This window comes from Onychostoma macrolepis, chromosome 09, assembly GCF_012432095.1.
Source record: "Onychostoma macrolepis isolate SWU-2019 chromosome 09, ASM1243209v1, whole genome shotgun sequence".
In the NCBI taxonomy this organism is placed as follows: domain Eukaryota; kingdom Metazoa; phylum Chordata; class Actinopteri; order Cypriniformes; family Cyprinidae; genus Onychostoma; species Onychostoma macrolepis.
In genome coordinates this window covers 33,497,753-33,510,037 of record NC_081163.1, presented here as the reverse complement: position 1 = coordinate 33,510,037, position 12,285 = coordinate 33,497,753, and the positions used below count along the sequence as shown (strand labels likewise).

Below are 12,285 nucleotides of genomic sequence, written 5' to 3'. Positions count from 1 at the left end.
AAATTAAAAATGAAAAATTGCAAAGGTGATCTGAATATAATAATATAATATAATACTGTATAATATAATGACACTAATTTGTAAGTGTCCTACTGTATTTACCATTATTTTTGCTTAAATAAAATACAATAAAATGAAAAAACAAAAAAATAGATAAATATAAATAAAAATGAAAATAAAATAAAATTCACTGAAATTAGATTCCTCCTTCATAATACAGTATGGCCCTTTTTGGATATTATTTTGAAACAGTATGTTTTTAATAATTAGCTCTAATTTACACGTGGAGCCATTATTTAAAATAAAATAAAATAATTATTTTGAAACTGTTTTTAACAACCTTTTATTTTTGCTTTAATAAACACACACACACAAACAAAACAAAACAGAAAAGTCAATCAAAATTAAATATAGTAAAAGTAAAAGTCTGAATAATTTTCTATTGTAAACAACATTATGCCAGAGATGCTTTCAACAACAGATCTTAACTCATATTGTGCCCACAGCATTCCTTTAAGGTAACTTCATCAGTTAATTTACCCTGAAACCCTGGATAAATCAACGAATATCGACGATACGTGGATCTCAGCTGCATGTACACCTAAAACAGAACAACCTCTCTTATTCTGAACACACACACAACAGAACCGAGGCGTCTGGGTGAAGTATGGTCCTCGGCCATGTTGGCATTTACGACAGCTGTTTGTCAAGATGGATGCCTGGGCCGTGGACCCTGAGAGCGAGGGAGTGATGTCAGGTGTTAACACAACACAACAGCTGTGAGCTCTACCAGAAGCCCACAACTCAGCAGCATCCTGACACAAATACGACACACCACTTAAAGTAACACCGAAAGTAATGAGGCTCATTCTGAAGGCCTGGTGAAGCACCTACCACGGCCGACTTCCTGCCAGAACCAGAAATCTCAAATCCATATGTCCGTTCACAAGCCTTTTGAGATTACACAATGCATTGTAAGTAAGTTGAGAAGGATGGGAACTTGTAGACATGCAAGTGAGAGAGAGGAAACCTCACCTGGATGTATTCTTTGTTGCTGTCCTCATTGGGCGTCCAAGCGTTATCGTCAAAGTTAAGTCGAGCCTGTCTTGGGGACCATCGGCCATCATAGAAGGAGGATGACGCAGAGATCTGGTCATCGCTGATCTTGTTTGACTCCAAGCCAAGAGCATTACTGCAGTGGAAATCTGAGGAACACAGAATTTTTCTTATATTAAAGCAGAGATAAAAACAGACAAGCAAATAAACTGCAGAGATGAAGTGTAGCTACAAGCAGTGCTGCGACTAACTTTGTATTCTGATTCATTTTATTGAATCATATTGAATTGGTTTGTTCAGTTTATGTAAAAAAACTATTAAAAGACACCCTCTTAAGTAGCTTCCATTCAGTTCCAATTACATTTTTGTATTGGTAGCTGGACCAACAGTTCAGTTTCGAAGCTGAAAGGAAAAAAACATGACTTACTGTCATTGACCTCCTTGAGAGTCATGTTGTAGCGAGCAGAGAAGCCATCTTTGGCCACGGCCATATCCGTATGAAAGGACAGAGAGAGGATACCAGTGGATGACTGTATTTCCGAGGGGATTTTGGTACCACAGTGCCGCCCAATCAGAGGTCCCACTGCAAAACACAAATGTAGGAAATGGTTTCTCAGTGCTGGGATGTGAACGGGTCTCATTTTCCTCCAGCTGGCCACTCATAAGATAAGGCTGGTAATTTTGTTTATGTGCCTACAACCTATACACACCACCTCTCTGAATTCTGGGACGTTTATCTGTCAACAAATGTATGTGATTTAGTTTGATCAGGCTGTAATGCTGTGGAGAGGCTGCTGTCTCACAGTAATGAATCCATCCTCCATCCTGACGCACACACACACACACACACACACACACACAGAGTCCCGGATGGGTGAAATAGCCTCATATCAATCAAGTACATTGATTTTCTTCTCTTTTGGAGAGGAAAGGGCTTTAATACCGCAAGTGCTCTCGAAAGGTAGCTTGAAATAACTCTCTCTCTCACCTTTGATGGTGTTGATGATCAAATCAGGTGGCTATTGTATACTACTTTGATCAGGACGCTATTGCTTAAAATCCCCCTTCAAAAATCACATTTCATAAATAAAGTAAAGGTAGTCTAAATAAAATTAGGCAAATGTAAAAGCAGATTTCCTTGCATACTGAAGAAATGATAATATTAAGTATCACAAATTATATTATATATATAGAACATATCTATTTTCATAAGGAAACTTAAGTTACGTATTTGCACAGTTAAGCATATTTTCCACTGTATTTTCATATTTCATAAAGTATTAAAATGATTATAAAAATAATTATGAAAATATCATAATATTAAGCAGCATATATTATAAAAATAAATATAATTCTATTTTTCTCCATATGGAGAATTAAGATGTTTTTGCACAATTAAGCATTCTTTCACCCTATTTTCATATTTCATAAAATCTTTAGATTGAAACATAAATAGGCTTCCTTTTTCATAGCAAAAATATATTATTGAATATACTGAAAATCTTATAGTTTTATAAGTACAAATAAATATAACGATATATATATATTTTTTTAAATTAAGATGTTTTCCACTGATTTTATTTACGAAAAATAAAAATATGGTAGAAAATGTCAGTGAAATTGAAAAAAAAAAAATCTAATTAAAATCATATAATATTAAGTAGTATTTTTTTTTTTTTTTTTCATATTGCAAATAAAGATGCATTTGCACAGTTAAACATATTTTTCACCATATTTTCACAACAGTAATGAATATGGATTGTTCAATATAAAACATAACATACGAACACATTTCAATAATGAGTATGGGCTTTTTTATTATATTATATAATGAGAATCTGATCATCTTGGTCAAGTTGGTTAGATTGATTAGACCACCTTAAATATACTGCTGCATTTTAGTGTCTACTACAGTTATTGTGTGTCTGATTATATGAGCGTGTGCAGCGCTACAATATGAAGCCCAACCCAGAGGCAGAAGGGCGAGGGTGGGGGCAGTATGGGGGTCTCGGGCTGAAGCATTAATAAGACAGCTGGGGGAAAAAGAGTGTATTCCACAGCGCTCTGTTCCAGACAAGGATTAAATCCTATTGCAGTGTTATTCACGCCCCATTTTCACTTTCCTGATAAAGGTTACCATGGCTGCTGTTACCCCCTGTCCTCCATCTCCTCCACCCCTACGTGCAGAAGAATATGGGTTCCGTGGCTTTTTGGCCCCGCCTGGCGCAGATAAGGCAAAGCAAGGCCCTGGGCACCGCTTTCATCTGCCAACGCTCGCTACTAAAATAGCTCCAGCGGCAGCCGCAGTAACAGCACGACAGCAACGCGCCTGAGCTTCATACCGGCAGAGCTGCAAGCGCAGTGGCCACCGGACGGATGGCTGGTGCGTGTCACAGGGCAAGAGCCAACAGCTGTATAGACTGGTGGATAAACCAACCAGATGGCCCATAGTGCGATAGTGAACGGTATGCGGATTAGAAATCATTAAGTGACCAAATTACGCGTGGCAGACAAGCAACACACTGATCTCAAAGCAGACAATGAGGTCAGAGGGAAATGGGAAACGCAATCCTCTTAAAGTCACGGGTGGTCTGGACTTTGGAATACCGCGGTCTAATCCGAACCCCGACTGTAAATCCAAACAGAATTCTTCAGGATTACAACATCTAGACTCACCCTGCGGGAGGCCGTCCCACACCTCCAGCCAGTCGTACTTGCACTCGCCCTCCGAGCCCTGCAAGGGGTCGTTCTCCAGGTCAAAAGTGAGGAAGGTGAGGGTGACGTCCATGTGAGGAGGGACGATGATGATGAAGGTGCACTCCAGATTGTGGGGGTATTTGTCAGGGAAGCCAGGCGACTCAATCACACCTGACGGAATGGTGAAGTTTCTGGAACAGTCGGAGCCTGGAGGGAGAGAAATCAGAAAATATGTGAAGACAGTCAGCAGCTGAAACATACCGTTATGTGCATGTGTGAGACACAACGCTTTTGTATTGACCAAAACGTCAGAGAGTGGACTTGCTCTAGAGGGGCTGGAGAGACACATGCTTTCTTTTATCTAGCGCGGACAGAAAAATAGACACACTCGGTTAGCTTTCTGACAAAAACATATTGATGAAAACAAAAACGGGAACATTCCTCAAAGTGAAGCTTTAAATCTGTACGGAAAAATCCTTCATGTGCAAAAGTGCTGAATTAGAATGATTTCCCATCCCTGCAGCTGCTGTCAATATTCAGTTACCGCTCAGCGATTCTCATGCTGCATGTTTGTGTCTAATGCAGGAGGGATTTCTGTGACATATACAGACGTACTGTATGCTAAGGTGTCATTTTAGGACATGATGTTGTACGACACGCATCTCAGTTTAACCTTGTGCCAGAACTGTAAAAGCAAGCACACGTTTTCACGCTCTTCAATTTTAGCATTGAAAAGTCTGATTCATGTGGATGGTTTTTGTAATGAACATATTCATAAAAAGGTTCACTGATGTGAGTCCCATTCATAGCACAGAATATTTAGACCATCACTTTTATATAATTTGTATATATTAATGTATTGTGATCATATGTTGTTTAAAGCTAGGTCAATTGTTTTATTTTTTATTCAGGAATCCAAACTTTGTTCTTAAGGTGTGTCATATTTATTGTTTCCCCAGTCAAAATAAGAATATTTTCAACAGGAATTTGCGCAATCTGGAATTTTGTGAGAGGGCGAAAGATTTCCCCAAGCAGATTTTGCAAAAAGTTCTAATTAGTCACATGGATTCGCACTCTTACCGACAGAAAGCTACTTGGACTTCTGTTTGAGCTGTGCTTCACTTTTTTGCTGATGTGAAATTTAGCAAATTCTGCTGGGTCATTTTTTTGAGCTTTACAATATAAATCACCAAACTATTTAACTGTATGGAAAAGAGCAGCTTGGACATTCTGCTAAACATCTCCTTTTGTGTTTCACGATAGAAAGAATATCACAATGCTTTGGAACAATGGGTAAATAATGAAAGGATTTTCATGTCTAGGTAAACTGTCCCTTTAAGGCTGTCAAGTAAACCTTTATAGTTTCAAGCTGGTTTTAAGCCCGTGCTGGATAGTGTTTGGCTTTGTTATGTTCCTTGTAAGCTAACACATGCACAGTCATGCTTCACCTTCAGCCGTGACACGCGTCCTACACACCAGCCTTTGACACGATGCACGGCACGTTCATGTGTAACGCCACCTTTTCAGAGGGCTGCAGAGTCACACTGCTCATACTAATGCACAGAAGGGCAAACACATGCTCACATGCAGTCAAGCCCATGAAACCCCATGATATTCTTCTTGTAATCTCAAAGGATCTCCATTTGAGGCACAGGATGTGCTGCACGCATTATTTAAAAAATAAAAGCACAGACAAGAGAGAAAGTAAGAGAAATAGTTTGAAGAGCTGTTGACAGGGGCTGTGAGGGTAAAACATCAACGGATCAGAGAACAAACGCTCAGTGATCTGTGACTCTTAACTCTTCAATAACTCAAATGCTTTAACTATTTGTGTGCTCGCCAAGCAGCTGTGTGGGAACTGGGAATGACAACTGTGCTTCACACAACCTCATATCACCTATACACATACTGGGACTGATTTCGTCTTTCAAGACTGTCATATTGATACACAAATAGTCTCGTTTCAAAATTAACAGAGCACTATTTAAAGCACTAGAGCTGGAGACTGCAGTATAATGTCTGAGGCCTTAATGACAGGTCAGTGACCCCATGTGGACGGGTTCAGACCTGCCCTTGAGACTCACAAACATGCTCACTCACACAGATGCTCTCATGCACAAGAGTCTGCAGAGATTCTAGGAGTTGTGGCAGTTTAGAGAGACTTTTTTGAGGTCAAAAGGATGAGAGTTCAAAATTCGCCCCAGTAGCATTTTTAATAAACCAAAAAGCAAATGTGGCATGCAAAAAAGTGTATTTTTTCTGAAATAAACAAGCCAAACCTCGACCCCTGGGTGGAACTCCATTCTGCTTCAATTTACCTGTAACACCATGTTAAGTCTAATCTGTGCAACATTTTGGACTCAATAACTGTATACAGCTAAATTTTTCTGTAAACATTACATAAAGATCACATAACTGCATACTTTTAAGGGTCTGAGGCAATCATAGATGGATTAATCAAATAAACAAATAAATTAAATAAAAATAAAAAATAAAGTTAATTGTTACTATTCAAAATCGCAATTTTATTTTTCTAGAACAAACTGCTTACTAGAAGACATGACCAAGATATTAAAATTAAATTATTTTTATTTATTTTTTAATTAATATATTATTGCAATTTAATCATTTCTTTTTAAGAATTCTAAAAAAAAGAAAAAAAAAGATTTATTTTAAAACTATTGGTGTTTTTTAAATTTTATTTGTATTATTATCAGAAATGTGAATTTTCTTTTTGTCACTGTATTTAGTTTTCCTCCATGCCCTGACAATCCAATACAACAAACATTTATTTTCAAAATTGCAACTTCATTACTCGCTATTTTGGCTTCATATCTTGTAATTGTGACTTCATATCACAGTGTGATTTTATTTTATTTTAAGTGCATTTCTGTAACTCAAACAATGTCTCAAGTTGCTTTGAATGACAATTTCCCTTGTCAACTGTCTCACAATTTCTTTTTTATTATCTCGGTAACACTTTACAATAAGGTTCATTAGTTAACATTAGTTAACAACATTAGTAAACATGAACTAAGAATGAACAATACTTCTACAGCATTTATTAATCTTAGTTAATGTTAATTTCAGCATTTACTAATGCATTATTAAAATCACAAGTCGTGTTTGTTGACATTAGTTACTGTACTGAACTAACATGAATAAACAATGAACAACTGTATTTTCATTAACTAACATTAACAAAGATTAATAAATAGTGTAATAAATGCATTGTTCATTGTTTGTTCATGTTAGTTAATACATCAACGAATGTTAATAAATGACACCTTATTGTAAAGTGTTACCATTATTTCTTCTAAGGCGGTAACCGGCTTTCATTGAGTTTGGTGGTGACAGCTGCGTTAATCACATATTTTTAGGGAGGCTAATATGATAGACAAGGGGGCCTGGAACCTTCTTAAATAGGGTGTAGAATCACCTCTGCTCGTGCACTTGCTCAGTGCGGGCAGCACACAGGAAACCAGGGTCTGTCTGGCACCCGAGCAGCTGAGAGAGAGACACGTCCCAGAGAGACAGCAGGCCAGGGTTAATGTTACACCCTCCTGCACTAATACAGCACACTACATCTGTTCAAGGCCTGCGTGTGTATCTCTGTGTGTGTGTGTGTGTGTGTGTGTGTGTATGAATGTGTCGGACTCACATCCTTGGCAAATGGTCATGCATTTCCACTAGCACCTGCCTGTACACGTCACATGTTTAAATGTTGTTTCTCTCTAACACATGCACTCTCTTTCCTTATTGTTTCTCCCATCTCCAGTGATCAGCGATATAAATAACTCATTACATACAGTACATTTATCTGGGTAAAATCGCAGCTCTGAAATAATTCTTGAAACAATGACTGATCCAGCAGTATTATCCCTGTCCACAGCCCAAAAATACACTCTAATGCTCAAACAAACTTCTACAACCAAAAGAAAACATTGTTTTTTATTGTTTGTTTAAAAAAACAATTTAGGGGTTAATTTTCAAAGAAGAAAGAATATCTATGCCTAAAACAGCTTCTCTCTAGCTAAGCAAAATGTTACATTTTGCACAGTGTACTTGCAAGAGAGTATGTCTCTGTTATTTCTTAAAACTGTCTAGTGACTCTTTAGCATTTTAAGACTTACTTCCTTATTCTTCTTTTGGAACTGGGAATCAAATTATATTCTAACAGTTTTTATCATAACAGACGTGTGTATATTTTTTTTTATTTTAAAGATTATATATGTATATTATTTTAAAGAACGTATTTTTTATTTATAATTAGTTATTTATTTCACTTTTTTTTTGTTTCATTAATTGAAAACTAATTCCATTTGTGAAGTTTCTTTTCTTTTTATCATTGCATTTTATTTCCCCCCATTTCCTGACATTTTAATACCACATAAACACATTTGCGTGAAAACATCCAGACTGGCACGTTCCCCCCATTACTGGGTCAGATGTGCTGTCACACGCCTTTACCCTGCAGTGGTGACATTATGCTTTACTACAGCTTGCTTCTCAGACAGGCTGTCTGTATGTGAGTATATCTGTGCGTATGAGAGCCTGCCAGTCACGCGCTGACCCCTCATACTCACGCCACCTCAGACGGGCAGACAGTATGCCAGACCCCCGCTGAGCCGCTGCTGTACTGGCCTGCAGTATGCACGAGTGACCCCGACGCCATCAGCCTTTTTGTTGGCTCTCATTAATTCATGTTTGTGAGCATGGTAAAAACAGCCAGCCTGCCAAAAGATGGGGAACTCTCCCCCACCCTTCCTCCAGCAAGGGAAAGCCACGTCTGGGCCGAGCGTTGGAGGCTCAGTGCTGGGATTGGTGTGCGTGGCTAGGTCTGTCTGTGGCCAGAGGGCTGTTATTAAGGAACGTTGCTGGGTAGAATAGGAATGTTTGTCATGGATGAGTGAATGGTGTGTGTGTGTGTGTGTGTGTGTGTGTGTGTAAGAGAGATTACAGTACTATATGTGTGAGGTGTGCTGGCATGATTTTCATCTAAGCCATCCAACATACTGTACATGAGCAATGATGCAGATGTTGGGAACGCTTGGATGTTTATGAATATGTGTATAGGGATTCCTGGCTTTTAGAATGTCGTTTGCACTTTAGCAAAGTTTGTCTTCATCTTAATATTTGTTTAAAGGAGTAGTTAGCTCAGAAATTAAAATTTGCTCAGTATTTATCACCCTTGTGTCTCTCCAAACCTGTACAATGTTTTTTTCCATGGACAAAACACAAAGAGAGAAATGTCACACTCAACCTTTTCCGCAACAACAACGATTTATAGTGACCATGTCTGTCTATTTAAAAAAAATTAAATAAATAAATACAAAAAAGTCCATATGGCTTGTGCATCATATTCCAAGCTCTGCATAGACAATTGATAGTTTAAAAGCAAATACCATTCAAAGGTTTGAGGTTTGAAAGATATCTCTTAGGCTCACCAAGCCAGAATATATTTGATCAAAAATACAATAAAACAAGTAGTAATGTGAAATATTCATAAATATTAAATATATAAAATATTATTAAAATAACTGTTTTCTATGGATGTATTTTAAAATGTCATTTATTCCTGTGATGACAAACCTGAATTTTCAGCAGTCATTCCTTCAGTCTTTGCTGTCACATGATCCTTCACAAATAATTTAATATGGTGATTTGCTGCTTAAGAAACATTTCTTAATAAATCTTATCTAATCTCATCAACACTGAAAACAGTTGTGCTTCTAAATATTTTTGTGGAATTGGTGAAACATTTTTTTTCAGGATTCTTTGATGAATAGAAAGTTCAAATAAACAATTTATTTAAAATATCAATCTTTTGTTATATTATAAAAAGTCCTCACAATTGAATTAATCCTTATTTAAAAGTACATATTTTATATGGGCAGTATCTCTATCCATTAGCCCTTGATAATTCTGATAGTAGAATGGATGCAGTCACTACTAGATGAGCATCACTATGACTCTAGGGCAGTTCCGTTGTGAGCTGTAATTGGCTATTCTAGAACTCCACTGATGAAGATCTGATTGGCTGAGAGTTTTTATATTGTAACTGTGGCAACAGAATCATGTGGTTAACTGTATGGTTGAGTAAACTAAGTGCTTATTATGAACGAGGTTCAGATATGTAAGGTCACTGGGCTTTCTAACACTCTGAATGCAGCAACTAAACAGCATAATAAGGATGCCTGATGTTGACCATTTGAAAACAACTGTCTGGTTTGGGGTGTTTTCCCATGAGTTCTTCTTCCTGCGCACATTAATTCTGCAAGATAGGAGCTGACCAAAGCTTCAGACAGCAGAAGAAATAACACATCATTTTGCTCTCAAGGGCAGGGGCTGAAATCCCCAAGCGTGGAGGCACAGGTAGCTGTTGGGCGTCTCAAGGGCGACAAGATACTGATTTTCCTGATGTGTGCAGCAGGAGGTGGGGAATTGATGCAGTGTTTCTAACCAGCAGGCTGTGCAGCACAAGGCGGACACACCTCCAGGCTGTGTATTTACCCAAGATCCCTATCGCTGCTAGAGAAAACTGCCCTGGCCACGCCAGGACATGTCCAGTACACTCACCAATATAAATAAACAACACTTGCACTCAGGGATTCTGGGATGGTTTCAATTGCTGCTGCTGCTGTTTCCTTTCTATATCATTTCCCCCTCTCTTTTACAAAATGTTCTTTCTTTAATTCATTAATATGCATTTATAATAAACATACATGTATACATATGCATTTATATAATACACAAATACTACATTTATTTGATCAAAAATATTGTAAAAACAGTAATATTTTGAAATATTAACAAATATTTTAAAATGTAACTTATTCGGTGATTACAAACACTGAATTTTCAGCATCATTACTCCAGTCTTCAGAGTCGCATGATTCTTCACAATTCTTCATTGTAATATGATGGTTTGACACTCAAGAAACATTGCTTATTACACTGAACAAAATTATAAATGCAACACTTTTGTTTTTGCCCCCATTTTTCATGAGCTGAACTCAAAGATCTAAGACTTTTTCTATGTACACAAAAGGCCTATTTCTCTCAAATATTGTTTACAAATCTGTCTAAATCTGTGTTAGTGAGCACTTCTCCTTTGCCGAGATACTCCATCCACCTCACAGGTGTGGCATATCAAGATGGCGATTAGACAGCATGATTATTGCACAGGTGTGCCTTAGGCTGGCCACAATAAAAGGCCACTCTAAAATGTGCAGTTTTACTGTATTGGGGGGGTCCGAAAACCAGTCAGTATCTGGTGTGACCACCATTTGCCTCATGCAGTGCAACACATCTCCTTCGCATAGAGTTGACCAGGTTGTTGATTGTGGCCTGTGGAATATTGGTCCACTCCTCTTCAATGGCTGTGCGAAGTTGCTGGATATTGGCAGGAACTGGAACACGCTGTCGTATACCCCGATCCAGAGCATCCCAAACACGCTCAATGGGTGACATGTCCGGTGAGTATGCTGGCTGTGCAAGAACTGGGATGTTTTCAGCTTCCAGGAATTGTGTACAGATCCTTGCAACATGGGGCCGTGCATTATCATGCTGCAACATGAGGTGATGGTCATGGATGAATGGCACAATAATGGGCCTCAGGATCTCGTCACGGTATCTCTGTGCATTTAAAATGCCATCAATAAAGTGCACCTGTGTTCGTTGTCCATAACATACGCCTGCCCATACCATAACCCCACCGCTACCATGGGCCACTCGATCCACAATGTTGACATCAGCACACCGCTCACCCGCACGACGCCATACACGCTGTCTGCCATCTGCCCTGTACAGTGAAAACCGGGATTCATCCGTGAAGAGAACACCTCTCCAAAGTGCCAGATGCCATCGAATGTGAGCATTTGCCCACTCTAGTCGGTTACGATGACGAACTGCAGTCAGGTCGAGACCCCAATGAGGACGACGAGCATGCAGATGAGCTTCCCTGAGACGGTTTCTGACAGTTTGTGCAGAAATTCTTTGGTTATGCAAACCGACTGTTGCAGCAGCTGTCCGGGTGGTTGGTCTCAGACGATCCTGGAGGTGAAGATGCTGGATGTGGAGGTCCTGGGCTGGTGTGGTTACACGTGGTCTGCGGTTGTGAGGCCGGTTGGATGTACTGCCAAATTCTCTGAAACGCCTTTGGAGACGGCTTATGGTAGAGAAATGAATATTCAATTCACGGGCAACAGCTCTGGTGGACATTCCTGCTGTCAAGCATGCCAATTGCACGCTCCCTCAAAATTTGTGACATCTGTGGCATTGTGCTGTCTGCACATTTTAGAGTGGCCTTTTATTGTGGCCAGCCTAAGGCACACCTGTGCTATAATCATGCTGTCTAATCAGCATCTTGATATGCCACACCTGTGAGGTTGATGGAGTATCTCGGCAAAGGAGAAGTGCTCACTAACACAGATTTAGACAGATTTGTGAACAATATTTGAGAGAAATAGGCCTTTTGTGTACATAGAAAAAGTCTTAGATCTTTGAGTTCAGCTCATGAAAAATGGGGGC

The 12,285-nt window shown here is 38.8% G+C and overlaps 1 protein-coding gene across 2 annotated transcripts in view; it reads right to left on the bottom strand.

The window, feature by feature from the left end:
• Window positions 1-12,285, bottom strand: part of nrp2b (neuropilin 2b) — a 75,846-nt gene that overhangs the window by 41,879 nt on the left and 21,682 nt on the right. For both annotated transcript variants that reach the window (XM_058786275.1, XM_058786276.1), the window contains exons 4-6: window positions 3,733-3,960; window positions 1,484-1,639; window positions 1,036-1,205 (exon numbers count right to left, since the gene is read on the bottom strand). In XM_058786275.1, the coding sequence (XP_058642258.1) occupies window positions 1,036-1,205; window positions 1,484-1,639; window positions 3,733-3,960 (554 nt within the window). The remainder of the gene's footprint in view (window positions 1-1,035; window positions 1,206-1,483; window positions 1,640-3,732; window positions 3,961-12,285) is intronic.